The following is an 18688-nucleotide window of genomic DNA, read 5'->3' on the forward strand; positions in this document are numbered from 1 at the left end:
TATAATTTGAACGGAGGGGTCATAAAACAATATTATTATTATTCCAAAGAAAGCGCTTTTTTTCACGACTCAACAAACATTTTATCCAGAGTTGATCTTTCAACGTTGTATCATTATTTATCTATCAACACTCTTTCAACATTGAATTGTTCAGCATTGTTTGGATGTTGGAACAACAATATTTTTCTAATAATATATTTAGACAAAATGTTTCATAGTCATGGTTGTATAAATACATTTGATTTGACGTACAGCTACATTTTTTGTATATTTCTATGTTGAATCCGTAGTGAATTAACAACACCACCTCAACCATTTGGTGTTCAACGTTGTTTTGATGTTATTTCAACAACATTTAAACGTTTAATGTCAGTCGAATGACAGCTGGGCACGCAAAGCTTGAATGAAATCGGATTTGAATGTGCCTTACGATGACATCATAAGAGAGATATCCTAACAGAGAACCCACAAAGCACTCAAGTCATTTAAATAAAGTGTTATGATTTTATTACACCATAGACGCTAGCCGATGTGGTATTCTGAGCTGGAAGAGGAGAGCGCAAGTCAGAACCGCCAACCATTTTAGAGTTACATTTCATAGGAAAACGAAATTAGATTGTAGCATAATTAAGTGATAAATAAATTAGTCAGACAAACGACATATACACAGCAATCTAAAATTGAACTAGCTTAAGTGCAACATTTTAAACACTAAACATAATCCAAAAATCTAATCACATGAACAATATTATGAAACTAAACAGGATATTTTTTTTAAATAGAGATCACAGATATGTTTTTCAACATCAATCTTGTCTCAGATTGTTTTCCTTAAATTTCACTAGAGGAAAACCCAAAGAAAACATTCGAAGCATCATTTATAAATAAATATATAAAAATAAATGTTGGAAGCATAGCACAGACAATTTGGGTTTGGGAAGGATTTGATGAGAAATATTGATTATAATTTCCTCTCTGAAGAAAAATATAAGAATCATTACAGCATTTTGTTCCACTTCTGTCTAGAAACAAGACGTTTACATAAGAATAATTGTATCATAAAAGCACAGTAGATGACTTATAGACGGTACGTGACGTGTAAGGTTTGAGTTACTGCGTTTACTGGCCTACTGTAAACGGTCTAATGGTAAATCTGTACATAGCCATGCGGACATCAAAGAACAGGAAGGCGGCGAACAAAAACTTCCTCGTGTTACTCACAGCTGTGACGTCCTCGTCACCGTGAAAAGAAAAACCCAACAGATCATAAAACAGTTTACAGAAAGCAACAGCCTGGAATCACTCCAACTGCCTCTTGTTATTTCTTTGTTTACATTGTACTGGCATACAGTCTATATAAATATAAGCTAAGGCAGATCAAGTGAGTCAGGGAAATTGTTTTCCTTGAATTGAGTAAACGTGGGATTTTTACGGTACAAACTGAAGTGCGGTGAAAGCCCATGTTACAACCAGTAGCCTAATGGTGTACTTTAATATGACGAAAGTCAAAAACTCAATTCAAGCCCCTCATCCGGTTTACTATTCAAATCCTGTAAGAGCGACTCATCTACCTGGGTTACACACATGTGGTGCTGTTAGTGAAAAACGGTTTCTAAGAGAGATATAAGTGACTGTTCACCCTCCATTCTCTTATCTCAAAGCACAACAAAGAACAACACACCTAGATTCTTAAGGTCCGTGCCAAACAAAACAAAATGCCAACTTTCGTCCAGAAAGATGGGTGCTGAAATGAATGGTTCAGGGCAGATCGCATGGTAGTATGGTGTGACGTCTGTCGTACGCCGTGTCGTCGCTTTCTTCTCCTTCGCTTCCCTCGTACATTATTCTTTCTTTCTCCTCCTCATCCTCCGTCTCACTGCCTCGTTCCCGCAGTCTCTCTCTCTCCCTCTCACTCTCCCGGTCTCTCTCTCGCTTTCGAAAACCTCGGGGGAGTGTGGGAATCTGCAAAATGTGGTGAGGCAGTTGTACATTTGGATCTATTCGAATGTATTTTTCTATAATGAAGAAATTAAACTTAAACAGAACATTGAAAATCATATCACTACATCTTGAAGGCATAATTTATCACATATTATTTTGCTCTTAGGGACACTAAAAAACACCAAAAGTTAAAAAAAAGTCTGTTTGAATAACAAGTGTAGGGGCATATCACTGCGCTGTCCTTCTGAAACCTCCATATATACATAAATCATTATTATTAGTCACCCTTTAAGTTTGGGTTTGGCAAATATCTAACCAATAAAAAGTATTAAAAAAGTGCTTGTCAACATTAAAAACACATTATTAAATCATTTAAAACATACAGTGTTTTAAATTTGGACATTCAAGGTTTTGGAAGGACTGCAACAATACTTTCCATTACCTCTTCATTCTTTATAAAAATCATTAAACAAATAATTATACCAAATATATTAAGCACAAATTCTCACCTGGTTGTCATGAGTGGGGAGGACACAGTATCCTGGCTCTGCCCTCCTCAAAAGGCATGGCGAGTGCGTTCGAAAAGGCCTTGGGGAGTGAGAGCACACGGAGCGAGGGGAAGGGGAACGAATAGAGTGTGGTGATGGAGAACGGATGGAACGGGGCGAGTGCGGGATGGAGTGCGACATAGATTGCGAGGGGGTGAGAGACGGGGCGTGGTGGTTGACCTTGGGAGGACGCGGCGAGCGAGGGGGCAGTTCGGGTGGTTTGAGAGGGTCTATAAGGTCTATATCAGTGAGGAGAGGTGGAGGAGGAATGAAGTCCTCGTCCAATAGAGGGATTTCCTTGTCAAAGGCAGCAAGCTCTGCACGAGATAGGTGGTCCACGATGCCCGCCCCGAAAGAGTCGCCCACCACGTTAATGGAAGTGCGCATGCGGTCACTGAAGACACACAAAACACGAAGCTGAGAAAGAACAGGTCAGGACATCCAGTTACGTTTACGAGGACAGCCACCCGTGGGCCCCCTAAAATAATTTCCACCTTTGTCCAAATAGTATTGACCATAAAAGCCAGAGGGACAATTTTGGGACCCTGTAAATCTTCAGTTGGGAATCATAGGAGCTTGGTAAAGATATTTACACCTTGTGAACATAACACAAAAAGGGTGGAGACTCACAGCAGCCAATCAACAGCGACGAGCAGGCTAATGTCCTGAGTTGGAAGACCCACAGCGGTCAGGATAAGCAACATGGTGACCAGACCTGCACTGGGAATACTGGCTGCTCCCACGCTGGCCAACGTCGCTGTCATACTGCATAGAAAGAGAGAGAGAGTAAACAGGGCATTACCTCCATCCATTCCAAGAACCAATGAAGAAAAAGACAGAAGATGACTGAGTCAGCATGGGGCGGACAGAGCGAGAGACATGATGGAAAGGACTCCTTGTTGAGGGAAAGAGCAGGGCCCCTTTCCAACATATTGTATATTTTAGATTTATTGCTTGTTTCATTTTAAGCCTAGTCTATTAATATATTTTTATATTTTGTAGTAAGCATGTATTTGTAATGTTAGCTTTGTGTACATTTTAACATGGGAGGGACAACGAAACATTAAAACGGTCAGTTCTGGTCCTTGATTCTGATTGGTTGAGCGGAGATCTAAGCCGTTATAAAATACCCCGATATATAACGGCTGACCGCATTACCTAGAATCACTGCGCCAGTCTTGTTACGTACAGCGAAATAATTGTCAAAATGTCCGATTTTGTGAAGAGATTGACATGACAGACAAATTAGACCAATAACAAAGACGACACGCTGAAATTAATGAAAGAGATGCGAGGCCGGAGCGTGAGTGTTTACGAGCGTCAGCTGTACGTGCGACGGTCTCGTATCACGGAGGAGATTGTGGAGCATATAAAAGGACGAACGACCGGACCGTCAGTGAGAGAGGAACAGGCCTGGATTTTATGGTGTGGTATTTACGTTTGAGTTATTTATTAATTAAAAGTTCGTTTATGTTCGCCGGTTCCCGTCTCCTTCCTTCCCTTTTATGGAACTTTGTTACACGTATGTTTATTGACTTTAAAACAATGTTCATGTATAAAAATAGAGACATGTTAATGTTAATAGATAAACGCGTCTGCGTCTGTGCTGCTTGGCAGCCGCACCTGTTTCTGAGGAACTACTTTGTTTGGCGGAAGAATATATTTCTATTAAAATAATTGCATAATATGTGTTGTGTTTTATTTCATCCGCTTCGCGTCGTGCCTAACAACGCCCCTTAGCTGTTATAAAATGCACTGTAACCCACGGTTTCTTGGGGCTTATTGCTTTATTAAGCCGCTTGACTTTGGTTAAACATCAGATAATAATAGAGTTTTAGTTTAATGCAAAAATAATTTTGGTACAAACATTAGTCTGATATGAAGCAATAATTTGCAGACTCCCCTGCAGTACTGTGGTGGACCCCCTGGGGGCAACACACGCCCTGTTACAGATCCCAGATCTTTTGTGGTAAACAAGGAAAACAGATTCTTAAAAAGTTCAACAGAAAGAAACAAGAGAAACAATGACGAAAGTAAATCGAAAAAAGCAGACAGAACTGGAAACGATTGGAAGATGTTATCTCTGTTGTAAGAGGAACTTGTGTGATGCGGCTGCAGGTTAGAAGTTTCGTTCTCTGTGTTTAATAATTACAGGTACTATTATGAAGAAATAGTAATAGATAGCAATTAGAATGGCTGTAATAATAACCAGATTGCTTTGGCATGACCAAATAAATCAAAAGCATGTGACTCATACATCAAGACTGCATTCAGGCTGTGTGTGACAATTTCCACATAGATTTCAGCTGTGGTTTAGACAAATTTTCAGTGGGTCCCTTTGAACATCACCACAGAACAAAATCAAAGCCCAACTCTTGTTTCCAATTAAGGCAGTTTGTAGCAGAGAATTAAGAGACAAATATTAAAACAAGGTCTTGTCTTTTTACAAAATAGAATAAAACTCATTCAAATTTTACCTGAACAAAGCAGTACAAATCATAAAGGCACGCTGCAAACACTTTAGACATTTTTTCTATGGACTGATTTGAGGTTTCAGTTTTAAAACTGTTTACCTAACTGTGATGATCTGTCCTCCGTCAAGATAGATGTCATTCATCTGGGCGATAAAAATGGCAGCCACAGCTTCATAGAGTGCAGTGCCATCCATGTTCACAGTGGCTCCAATGGGCAGCACAAAGCGAGTCACACGCTTATCAATCTTTAGATTCTCCTCCAGACATCGAAACGTCACAGGTAACGTTCCAGCACTGAGAGAAATAAACAGTTAATGTTTACAAAATAATTGTGAAGGAGAAAAAAATTATCAAGTATAGTCGATTATCAGGCGCAATCTATGAATTAAAAAACCCCAATTATTGTTAATTTAGGTATGTGCCGTAAATGAGAGAAAATGGTCCTTTCAATTCATGAGCCAAAAATAACCAACAATAATCCAAGCAAAAAAGTAAAAAGGATTGTGTGCTTATTCTGTGCCATACTGACAGTTGGTTTAACATTTAAGAAAATAGTTTGGCTCATCCGTCGTAATCCCACAAAACCAGACACATGTGGCAACAGACTGAGGCTGGACTACCAGCAAATAAAACAGGACACAAGAGGATAAATGTTTGATTCGCAGTTGAAGTTTTTGGTCCCCTAGTTTGATTAAACAATTTCTTAACCATAGAAAATATTTAAATAGTTATCACCTTTTAAATTTTTTTTGTCCGTGCAATTAATCGAAAATTAATCGTAATCGTCCATTTTGGCCTTCAACAATTTTGGCCTATAAAATAATCGAGGTGAAACGATTGTTGTGCCGCATTCAAATTAGCAAGGATCCTCTCTTTTCAAGTTGTTTAAATCCACAGCGTACACCTTTCCTTTATAGTGGTTCAGCTGTGCTTTTCTATTTGTTTACAGAGTTTTTTAATTTGTCTATATTTTTTCAAAAGTTAGTGAGTAATCGTGTGAAATAATCGCGATCTCAATATTGGCCAAAATAATTGTGATTTTTGGCATAATCGAGCAGCCCTAATTTTTGGCTTGTCTATATAAGGGAAACTAATACATCTATTATAATTTTAAAAATCTGATTTAAAAATGTTTTTTCTTCAAAATAATTTACGATTCTACTTTCAATTTCAAATTATTCTACTTTTTAATAACATAAAATGTCCATCATGGCACTATAAGGCATTTCTAGCTTTATATCTGATAATCACAGAAATTAGAAGATTGCATACAATTATTCATTGTTATACATTAAGAGTATACACATTTTTTTTTTCAATTTGTCAACAAAGGTGTTTCATTTCTGTCAGATTAAGTTATGTGAATGATTTGTTTCTCTGACTTTTATTTTCACAAAAAGCATCTGGTTATATTTGGCTTCATACTAAACATCTCAGACCACATACCAGCATAAAATATCATTTTTCAACATGACAAAGTGGTTGAGATATATTCAAAACAGAGAGTATTTCTTTCTCAAGCCAACTCCAACATTTTTTTCAAATGTAACCGTTAACTCGTCATCCTGTGCCAGATCACGTCTATCAGCACAACACCACGAAACACATGAGACAGAAAAAGACAGCATTTAATACCTGCTGGCTGTTCCTAGAGCAGTGATCCAAGCCTGAAAGATGCCGGAATAAAACGTGAAGGGGTTTTTCCTAGTCACAGCGAAGTATATGAATGGCAGAATGATCCCGCCATGAATGATCAGACCGACTATGACTGTGACCATGTACATGCCAAGCTGCCTGGCCACCACCTCCAGGTCACCAATGGCGGCTATTTTACCACAGATGAGGGAGGCGATGCCTATAGGAGAGTACCTGTGGACAGATGGAAGATGATAACAAACAAAATGTACTAATTTTTATAAATTAATCTTAAAATAAATACTGTAATTCCACTGTACTGATAAGCGGTAAATTGCTGTTTATTTATGAACTTAGATGTTTAATCAAACCTAATGAATCAATCCAATAACAAAGAATCACAGCTACAGCTCCATCCAATGGTGGTTTAGGCGATATGTTGTTTGTTTTTTAATAGTATTTTGACATTAGGCTACAGTAAGTAAAATTATCTAGTTTTGTTAATCTGAGTACCATATAAGAAGATAAATGTTGCTTCTTATGTGGTCTAAATTTAATTAATCTAAAATGGTGTGTATAAATATTTCACTGTGAGTTACAGTGAATGACAGATGATGTTTATTGTATCGTTTGAACAGTTTACATACTGTGAGGAACACAGTCATGTACAGCTGGGCTGGCCTCAGGCTTAGCGGAGTGATCCTGCTCGGGCATATGCTTTTGTTTTGGTGCATGTACTCATTCAGTCTTTGTTTTCTCTTTAATTGTGCCATTCTGCTTAAACAGGCATCTCTTATTCTCCATGGGAAATCAATGATATGACATTGATTCTTGAGACATGGGACAAAAACATGGTGCAGAATGTATGAATTGAGGAATTATTTCAGATGAATATGTTAAACGTGACTATTCTTTTTCTTATCATGCAAGCATTTGATTATTATATTCTATTTTTTAATAAAACATCGCATTTAAATATACATTGAAAATAAAATAATAGGGAGATCACCAAATTATTTTGAATAAAATAAACAAATAAAATGATTTACAACATTCCAGTGATCATCTCTGCCATGTCAGGTCATGGGTTCGAATTCCCATGGAATGCAATTACTGATAAAAACTAATTTATAGCCTGAATGCAATGTACGTTGCCTTAAATAAGTTTCTCCCAAAAAAAGTCAATGTTAAAATCATCTGTTATTTTCAAGGATAATTTCAGCTGAAATGATTAACAGCTGAATGCATAGAAAAAACGGGATCTATGTCTGCTGCTGTGGTATGTGTCTGAGAATCTGGCGATGTATTACATCCCCAAACAAGTTCCCACATCTACTCCTGGGAACACAATGACGATTCTGCTCTATAACAGATTTGTGCAGTCCTCCCTGCTTTCACCCTGACCGATTCCCTCTTTTTCATTTGCTTACACATTATATTTTTCTCTTTTTCTCAAGCTGGAATCTATCTTGTGCAGGGGGGTTTCGGAACATCTTTATCACCTTGTCCTCTGGAAACCTGAGTAACATGAATTAATGGTTCTTAATGCAAATATACTATTTGGTCTTATTTTATTGACCTTGCATCACTATAAAAATACGGTAAATGGTTTAACAAATGTATCAAACACATTTCTTATAAGACTGTAGCCTATTTTGTCCATGATGTGCTAAATGGTTCACATGTGTGGATAAATGAGTGTTATTTATTTATTGTTAAGTTGATGACAAGCAGTTTCTGTGACACACATAATCACATAATATACCCCAAACAGTTTCATTTGGTTCAGTTTAACTACAATAGAGGTTCTCAGCTGGAGGACAGAAAATGGGTCACAAGTCTATTCTAATAGTATCACAGACAGCAAACAAAAACAACTGCAAAACAACCATGTTACTTTTACAAGGGAGAACCAGTACTTCTCATATCTCCTTGTTGACATGAAGGGCTGTGTGAGTTCAAGCTTTGTTGTAAACTGTTACTTGGACATATCAATACACAGTTTTCCAATTATCCTCTGTCATTTTAAATATTTTCAGGCCTATACATAGTAACTTTAACAATGTCAACATTTATTCTCTTCTAAAATCAGGGATTTTGAACAAACCAAGTTGAGAACAACCGAACCACTTAAGGTATACTATGCAGAATGTAGATGCATCATACTGACCACATGATCATGGACACCATCCTCATGATGATCTCATTGAGAATATTGAAGAAATCAGACATGAGCTTCCCTCTCTCGCCCATTTTCCCCATGCAGATACCGAATGCGATGAAGAACCCAATCAAACCTTGAGGCATAGAAAGGGGACAAGAATGACATCGAAATGACACTATGATCTACTGTTTTATAGTAATAATTTATAATGGTAACTCTCACCCAAAAACTAAACTTCTGTCATAATTTACTCACCCTTTTCTCATATCAAACCTGTATGAATTTCTTCAGCAAAACACCAAAGATATTTTCAAGAATGTTGGTAACCGAACAATGACGGCACCCATTCACTTTCATTGGTTTTGTGCCCATAGAAGTGAATGGGTACCGTCGCTGTTTGGTCAAAATATCCTCTCTTGTGTTATGCAGAGAAATCATACAGGTTTGAAATGACAAGAGGGTGAGTAAATGATGACAGAAGATTCCTTTTTGGGTGAACTATCACTTAACTAGATTCATATATTCCATCTCGGTAGTTTTGTTCATTTTAAAACTACACTGGTGTTAAATCATTGTTTTAAATAAAGAAAAACAGCGTGTCTTCTAACCTAAAACATTCATTCCCCATTTCAGCTCCAGTTTTTTCCTATTGACAAGAATTGGTTCTGTTTGGTTCTGAACTGGGATGGCGACTTTTTTCATTACCGTTTGAACCTGAAATGAAAAGGAATTCTGTAAATAAAACAGCAGAATCTGTCAAACATACATAACACTAAAACATCACATACATTTAACTGAGAGCAAAAAGAAAGACATTGATTTGAGGGACAGCTGCATGATGATTCAGTTGCATTAGATCACAACTAATCTGCCCATCTAAACAGAGCATGACATCCATTTACAGTTTCTATCCTGCAGGTTGTTTCTCATAAAATTGTGTGATCTCCTTCCATAATAAATTAAATAACGAAGAATTTTGGTGTCGTTTTGCTCAATGAAGTGCAAAATTATCAAAACAAATAAAGTATTAGGGAAAGACTTCATGATGCAGTTGGATTCATGATGAAATGATGCATGTAGAGCATTGCAAACACATTTATTGGAAGGGATGCATCACTTCTCAAATGAGAACTATTAGTTATCCGGAATTAGTCTTGTACAAACCACAGTAATGTTTGGGTCTGCTACATAATATGTCTTAGGGATCAACATACAGCACTCACAACGTCAACAGAACAGCTGAGAAACAGTGACATGAGGGAAAACATGATCATGTTAAAAGTATTTTTAGTGCCATATCTATGTCATCCTATATGGTTAGAATAATATGAGTATTCAAGAGAATGCCGTATTGCGTAAATAACCTGAAATAGAATAATGGTAGGACATTTGAATGAAGTGCCACATTTTGAATAGATGCATAAAAAATACCATAATTTTCACTGTTATAAAATATATTAGTAAACTATTTTTTTATTTCCAAGTACTAAAAATCAAAGCATATCTATCACAAAGCATGAATTGTTTACCTGTTGAAAACAGGCTTGGACCAGGTTCTCTGGGAAAAGGTTTCGGATCAGGTCCAGAAAGGCATCCAGGCTGCTGACCTCTTGGTTCTTAGGGGCGGAGCTCACTTGACTAGTCCTGAGTTTTGGGTTCCCAGGGTGAATCCCAAGCACTAGGATGACACCCAGAATAGCAGCGATTACTGTGGTGGACATGTAGTACACCATTGCTCTGGAGCCCATTCTGCCACTGGAGCGAGCATCCAAACCAGCCAGACCTGCAGACCAGAGAAAGGGATCTTCATCAATCTATCCACAAATATATTATATATAATATTATATATATAACTGAAATGTTTAATAATATAATGTAAATATTTCCTGAAAATGTATACATGTATGCGCATGTGTTAATAAATATAAAATTAATATGCACAGTACACAGACAAATATTGTGTAAACAAAAACTTTTATTCTGGATATGTGATCTGTCACTAACAGTGTCAATTCGCAGTCCATATATGTACATTAATGATTTGATTTGCCCATGGGTTATATCGCTAAAGTTATTAGTGCAAATGACTAAGTGTAAATACATTAATGCCATAACAAACATAACACAATTAAACATTTAATTCATGTAATTTAATAAAGTGTTAACTTTGACAGCCCTTTTAAAGATGCTTGTTTAATAGCAACAAGGTAGTTTCTAAAACTGACCCGTGATGAGGCTGGAGATGATAAGTGGCAGGATGAGCATCTTCAGCATCCTCATTAAGATGTCCCCAGGAAAGGAAACCAACAGAAGACTGTTGGCATCAAGATCAGGTACATATCGCAGCATCATGCCCAGCACCGTGCCTGCTACCACACCTGTAAGAGTAAGTGCGTGTGGGTTCATTACATCATTTATGTTTCTCTTGCTTGTTCAAAGATATTACACATTTCGACACACCGGACCGGCACTGCATAACTATCCTGTATCTGCAACATTTCAAACCATTGTTATATAAACAGTGTCACAATGGGGCCAACAAAAGAATAGCTGGAGATTTGCTCGTTTGGTATTTGTCTGTGATTTGACAGAGGATCAACGGTTGTGTTAGAGTACCAAACGACAAGCAAGTTTCATTTGGACTATTTAAAAAGATTGAAATATACAGTAATAGACGGAAAATATAGTTTCTCAAATAATTGATAAGTTCTAGAAGTTCTCTAGAGGATTCCACATGTTTTACACACCTAGTACAGTGAGGGCAAGAAGCATGTTGTGTGAAACCCAGCTGCATTGTTGAGGAACAGTGCCTTTTAATTCTGGTTCGTCTCTTTCTCCTCCCTGTAATCCTCCACTTGTCTGGTTGCCCAAACTCTTATTCGTCATTCTATCTGTGAGAGCGAAACAGAGAAAGGGTCCAGAATCATTTTGACAATAATGACCATATTATCACAGCACAAAATCATCAGGCAAATTTTGAAGTATGAAGAAATACAGAGCATCTGTATCTACAGCTTTCGTTTTCTGGAAATAAATGTGAATAGAAAAAATATCTTTGTTTGAAATTTGGTTGAAATGTTGTTAACAGTTCACAGAATGAAACAAAAATTATAATTTTACCAAATGCATAGCCTACCAAGAAATGTTACATTTTAAAATCAGAAAAAACATTTACTGAAATTATCTTTACATTTTTTTACATAAAACTTTAAAACCACACAACTAGGATTCACTTACTCAAACTGAAAAATAATCTATTCTCAGCTGTAATGGTGCTTTTCCTAGAACCCAAAGCTCTCGCTCCATCACAAAAATCCAAAGTGACTCTGAACTGTTGACTTATAGGACATCACACTTAGCTTGTCACATTAACAGAAAAACAGGTAGAGGTAAGCAAAGAGAGAGATGCCAAAACTGAGACGTCTGAGAATGACATAGACGAAGTAGAGTTGCACTGAATACGCTTAAGGGACCAATCTGGAGATTTTAGCGGCATCTAGTGGTGAGGCTGCAAATTGCAACCAACCACTCACGTCACCCCTCCCTTTCGAAGCACTGCGGTGGCTGACACAGAACTAAGATTTTTCCTTCTTTGCACAAGGAGTTCACATATTTACGAATTGCGTTCTGTAGAGCCCTTTGTCCGTTTAAAACATGCCGAAATCCATGTAATGGGATGTAGATAGAAATTATAGAAATTCCAAGGTACTTAAATCATGACGGTTCATTGTGTAGGTTCTTTAAACACCTCTGAAGATATGGTGATGTACAGTATATAATATTGCCATTCTGTCAATAGATCCTCCAAAAAACAACACACTACACCTTTAAGACTGTTAAATCATAATCACCTTCAAAATTGTCACTCTTATATTGTGTAAGCAAACCCCCAGTCATCCACTGATAGCAAACATTAGCTCTTTATTTCCACCCTGTTAGATTCCATTATGTCAGGCACCCTGTTAGGTGTCTTTCCATTGTGTAAATAAAAAGTTATTAATAATGAGCTTGACCACACAGGGGTTTCTGAAATGTCTGGTATCACCTACAATTCGATTATATTAAAACACACGTATATTATATATTTTTTATTATTGATTTACAGCACTCAAAATGTTCAGCACAACAGGAATGACCTATTTGAAAGGCCTTTAGCAACCTCTTTGCTGTGTTTACAAGAGCATGCCGGACGCATAACACATCGCATTACCATAATTGGTCATTATTATTTACATCTGTCTTAGTCTATGCGTGCGATACTGGCCAGCATATCACTCGGTCTCATGCACCCTAAAATTATTTATATATGACCAAGTCTTTTGCTTTTTTCCAAGCTGTTGGTGATTTTGTGCTACGTATGATCACTGGATGTCTAAAACAAAAGTCTAATATGAGATCTGCGTCCTTTAAATCACGTGCATCTCTGAATACAACACTTGGCTTTAACTCCTAGGCTCCGCTTCTTATGGAGAGAAATGGAGCACTGGTTTAGTCTGGACACACAGTATTCAAGTCACAGAGCTCAGCCAACAGAAAAACAAAACTGAACCACAAAGCCTGACAGAAAACATTATAACTCCGCTCCAATAATCTTCCAGGCTGCTGCTTTTCAAGCTTTGAGAGACACAGACACACCCATAAACACAAAGTGTCAAACCACCACATGGGAGTAATACGCAACTCCTGCTTCTTCATAATATGAAATGACCACCAAGTAGGGACCAATGAGCATTTCATCAACCCCAGACTATTAGAGACATCTGCATGAACCGACAATGATTGAAGCTGGAAAAAAACCGAGTACCGCGACATATAGGATAAACACACATTTTCAGCAGGAAGCGTATCACTACAGAGTGCCTAAAGACAGAGTGACATATAAGCAATATCACGTGAGCGAGGATCGGACGCTTGAAATTCATTACAGATGCACAACTGTGAGAGCCATATTGCTTTTGTGCAACAGATCTATAAATAAAATAAAATACAGAGTAATGAGACAAATTACATTTTGTGTTAACAACATAAAAGCTTTGCTTGTATACAAAAAAAAATCAATCTTATCCCTTGACAACAGCATTAATCTAGACAAGACTCACCCGAGTTTAATTTGATGTGTTGTGACCTCTTGGCCTTCATTCCAGTTCTGTTCTTACCGTTCTCCTGCGGTGCGTGATTCTGACTCTTTGACCCATCTGCTCTCCATCTCTCGTTCTTTCTCTGGATGTCCCCTGTCCCGTGCATCTGCTTGTTCTTCATCTCAGATTTAAACTATAACAACAGTTGCTGCTCAGACATAAAGACGGATTGGCAGCTTTTCTAAAATGTTATTTTTTCTGGGGGAGGGAGGGAAATCATTTGCCAAGTTTCAATTGCACATACATAATCCTCTGTGAACTCAGTCTCATGGGGTAGAGGGAGTGAGAAAGAGAGACAGAAAAGCTTTTGACCCGTGATTCCACATCGCTTTACAATACCTGACAATTTCCCCTGCAGTCGTAAGCTTAAACCTGTTTTCATGGTCTCCAAATTCATCCACAGGCAACAACATGCCAGAACTACACCTATAAAATATTTTTTTTGGAATGTATGTTATGTTTTGCAGTGACGAGTATCAGGTTGTAGTGGAATCGATCTGCATGCAGGTACATCATAACGGCTAGAGGTCACAGGCTCCAACAAATATCCATGGCAGAAATAATTTAGGTTAGGAAAACAACTACAACATCTAGAAAAATGCATGTACAAATGCTTAGACAACATATACGTTTACACTTTGAGGGAACGCTTTTATCCAAAATGGCTTACAAACTAGTAGTTGTCGAAAATGTGATGCAATTTAATCTTGATGCAATATATACTGTATATTTATATATAATATCAGCCAATGTAAAGCAATCCACCCTCCCCCCGAATCATGTGACTGTATATACACAAATGAACACAGGATTGCCGAACGATATATTCTAGCTGTGGACAACCTGATTTGTTGGCCAGTGGTGATCTGGGATTGTCTGCCCTGCTCAAAAGCTGAATAAAGGTGGATCAAAACGTGCAATTTCACTCTCAATCAATCTGTTCACATGTCTGAGATTATAACTGATCCCAGATAAGCAGCGAAGACTGACTCCAGTGAAGACGTCAGCGTAGAAACCAGAAACAGAAGATCGATTGTCTGTCCTGCTCTCTGACTGTACGAGCGGTGAAGGAACCTGGTGTTCAGCTTCACCTTTTACAGTAATGACAGTTTACACAGAACCGTGAATAATGCAAAAGAGCAACAGTGAGATTTCACGAAACAACCCATCATTAATGTACTGCTATTAACCGGGGTGTGTCTACACCCTGCTGTTTTATAAAGCACCAAAAAAGCTGAACACACTAAAATCCGTGGTAATTTCCATCAGCCAACATATCCTTCTTCACAAAAAGCAAATAAATTTAAGCCTCCGCTTGCTGGGTGTTCCAACATCCCGCAGCCAAAAGTGATGTACGCCACCACTTTAGGTATTTGATTCAATCACTGTCACTTAATGAACATTAGTTGAGATACTTCCACAAACAAGCATCTAAACAAATACCCAAAGCCTTGCCAGGCTAAGCTGCTGGAATTTAGCCATTATAACAGAGCAGGTTCAAAGTAACTGTGACAAGCTCTATATTGAAGAACAGGGTGCGCAGGAATGATGGATGAAACGATTAGCCAGAGGCAAAACAGCTTACCAGCTAAAATAATAAAAATACTTAATGCAGAGTGGTAATAATAACATAATCTCAGTCAACCTTCTTATTGATTAGATAGTGTGGAAATTAAAGGCTTTGAGGGTGTTAACCAGTGCGCAAGTGTTGAGATGATGGAGAGATACCTAGAAGAGAGTGGTTTGGAGGCCTGAGGGAATCCTGTCAGAGAACCAGCCAAGAATCACAATCATTAGAGTCAGTAGGCAGACCCCACTGAAGCCAAACCTTATCCAAGCCAGGAAAATAAGTGGCGAGAAGCCTGTATCACCCTGAAGGGTGAGTGTATTATGCGAGCGGCTGACAGCAAGGTCAGCAACACAAATAGTTTTACTTAGAGCTTCCGCTAATAAAAAATAGTTCCAACCAAAACCCGTTGAAACAAGTTGTCCAATTTAAGTGTATCTTGATTAACTCTTTGGGGTGATTTCCATTTTTTACACTACCAGAGATTACTGAAGCTTTATGTTTAAAATAAAACTGACTGATATACAAGCGTTTGAAGACAGAGCCAGACATCAATTTAGATCCACTGTGAAGGAGAAGGCTGCGTTATTGTGGGACATGGATGGACTAAATCAAATATTCATCAGCGCCACGTTATAATGAAATGTATTTTTGGCAACATCGCCCAAACACTAGAAAGCTGTTTTTGAAGATAAAATATATTAGCCAACATCAAATAAAAAAAGAAAGCATTTACAATTTACATATATATATATATATATATATATATTTCATTATGTGTTCATTTCTGGGTTGTGTGTGGAGAGATTTCAACCTGTGGTCAGTGTGCGTGTGTGAGGATTACCCTCTGGAGTTGATTGTTTTGGTGTGGGCTTTGCTAAGGTTTAGAGATATAATCCCATAACTCCCTGCATCACAGAGAGAATGAAAGCCATAAAGTGACTGGACACCCTAGTTGTAAAACCACTAATACTAATACACTCTCTTACATGAACTATACAAACTACTCTCAACCACATATAACTTACAAAGCGAAGCACAGATCACCTAATAGACTTATATATACATGTTTAAATCTGAATACACACACAATCATTCACAAATTTGCTCCTAAAGAGTTAACATATGAGTTTAGAAATAGATTCAAAGGAAAACCATGCTATGCTTGAGGGAAACCTTTGAGGGTCACTGTTTACCACATTCCAGCCATACAAACTCGATGACTGTATCTCAGTGTCCTCATCTATACAAACACACACACACACACATCAGCACATTACTCACTTTCTCGTCTCAGTCTTTTGTCAAAATCAATGCGCAGTAGTATATGATTGATGTATGTTGATAATAGCTAACGTAAATACATGAGAATATCTTTATTCTTTTAACGAACCCTGCGGGGGGTAGCGGGCCGTCGAGTGCATTTTAACATGCAGGTAGACAAGTGTAAGTCCATCTGGGGGTTTATTTCTTTGCATGTGTAGACATGTGCGGGGTCATCTTGATGGTGCTTAACCACCCATGCACACTCACACTCCCTCCCTCTCCCTCTCCCTTGCTCCTCTATCTCCGACTATAATCTGAGTGTATTAATCTGTTGTTTGAACTCCTTAAACACAGACTGTCTATCACATCTGCTCGCCTCACTCGGCTAAAGATTTGCTATTTATAAATATCCAATTCCCCCTTTCTACGTATCTCGTGGAAGTTTTTCCCTAACTTTGCCCTCATAGACACCCTCATTTTACCTTCTTACATCTCTATCAATCAGTCCTTAATCTCCCTGTCTACGGGACAAGCTTTTCCATTATTACGTTCTTGATGCTCCTCAGGTGTCTACTCTTCTGACAGATCTCTTGCACACACGTTTCTTACAGGTATATGACCTGGTGTTAACCGCTGATGTTTCCATGGCTGAATCACCCCTCTAATGCTTCTAATGAAGCACTCCTTATTCATAATCCACTCTCTTAAAGCCATCTATCATCTCTTTGACAACTCCCACTTCCACTACACTCTTAGAATGTCTGACTCGAGCCATTTGTTAAGTGAAATGTGCTGTGAAGGATTTCAACAGCAACAGGCATGTACAATAGCAACATTAACTCAGAGTAATTGACAGCCAGAGACAGAAAGAATGAGAGAACATAGCACACTACAATAACCATGAATGACCAAAGCTAAACTCGATATGCTGGGTACTTTTCTTCAATTCCCTAATAATAACAACCCCAAATCAGCTTTAGAGGAACAACAGTGTGCACAGAAATAAAGAGAAAGGTGTATAAAATATAGAAAAATATCAAAAGTAAGGTGATTAATAAACATCGTCTTCAAAGACCTACCCGTGCTGTTGTGCTGTCTTCTATCCAACAAAATTGAGGCATTAGGAAAGACCCATGTGGAAAAAAATTATTGAAGATGAGAAAGAAAATTATGAGAGAGAGCGAGAAAGAGAAGAGGCAAAATCACTGTCTTTGCATCATCCGAGAAAATTCTCAGCTTAATAAATACAGTTTGATTCCCTGAGCCTGGCTTGCTCACCCAGTTTCTCTCTCTCTCTTTCTCGTTTCCTCTCTCTCATATTCACACCCTCTCAATGGCTTCTTTGACAAGAGCATTTAGTTTATAAAATAAAGCTTATTCATAAACACTTGATTTATGTACACTTATGAATTAGTTTGCATTAGATAACAAAATATTTAATTTATAAATGTATAAATTGACCTTTTTGCAGAGCCTGACATTTCGTAGCCATTTCAATAATTATTTGAACTAACCAGTATTTTTAAAGGACGTATAGCCTAGCCACTGCATGAAGGATCATACAGAACCGCATTCATATTAAAAGACGTTTTATGTATTAAGTCAACTGAAGATAAATTAGAAGAGGGTAGTGTGAATTGTTTTGTCTCAAAGTTTCCCAGCTCTACCCACTGGATGGCGATGTGGGTCTGTTTCCGCCTATATATTATATAGTATCCATAGTGTCTATATACATATGGATATAGATGCATTTATCTGTGTCCATACTGGGCGAGGCCGGCTCTCACAAAACAAATGCATTCAACAGGAGAATATCTCAACTGGCATCTACTGTCACCAGAAAATGTGACTTTTATTGCTACAGTTGCGTGCCAGGAAAACCAGAAAAATATCGAATGATTGATTCACCATTTAATTTCACTACACCGGCATGATAATACTACACTTTATTAGAC

General features: G+C 37.8%; 1 protein-coding gene across 3 annotated transcripts; it reads right to left on the reverse strand.

Annotated features, from left to right (window-relative positions):
• Positions 1-482: 482 nt before the first annotated feature.
• Positions 483-17972, reverse strand: slc1a9 (solute carrier family 1 member 9). Of its 3 annotated transcripts, none has more exons than XM_079457771.1 (12): positions 17813-17967; positions 13862-14033; positions 11510-11653; positions 10988-11140; positions 10292-10545; positions 9371-9476; positions 8769-8895; positions 6599-6832; positions 5063-5257; positions 3120-3254; positions 2451-2883; positions 483-1962 (listed from the first exon to the last, which is right to left on the reverse strand). In XM_079457771.1, the coding sequence occupies exons 1-12, from the start codon at positions 17852-17854 to the stop codon at positions 1759-1761; spliced, it is 2199 nt and encodes a 732-aa protein (XP_079313897.1). In that variant the 5' UTR covers positions 17855-17967; the 3' UTR covers positions 483-1758. The 3 variants fall into 3 exon arrangements, with proteins under 3 accessions (XP_079313897.1, XP_079313898.1, XP_079313899.1); XM_079457772.1 differs by having other exon boundaries at positions 13919-14033; positions 17813-17958; XM_079457773.1 differs by lacking the exon at positions 13862-14033 and having other exon boundaries at positions 17813-17972.
• Between the last annotated feature and the right edge of the window lie 716 nt (positions 17973-18688).

This window comes from Barbatula barbatula (assembly GCF_947034865.1).
Source record: "Barbatula barbatula genome assembly, chromosome: 5".
In the NCBI taxonomy this organism is placed as follows: domain Eukaryota; kingdom Metazoa; phylum Chordata; class Actinopteri; order Cypriniformes; family Nemacheilidae; genus Barbatula; species Barbatula barbatula.

Excerpts from the sequence above, each read along its gene's own strand:
- slc1a9 (XM_079457771.1), bottom strand. The coding sequence starts at position 17,854 with ATGCCTCAATTTTGTTGGATAGAAGACAGCACAACAGCACGG. Across the intron at positions 8,896-9,370 it reads ATGGGGAATGAATGTTTTAG|GTTTGATTGGGTTCTTCATC; the intron begins GTTAGAAGACAC and ends CTATGCCTCAAG. Across the intron at positions 6,833-8,768 it reads ATGGTGTCCATGATCATGTG|GTACTCTCCTATAGGCATCG; the intron begins GTCAGTATGATG and ends ATCTGTCCACAG.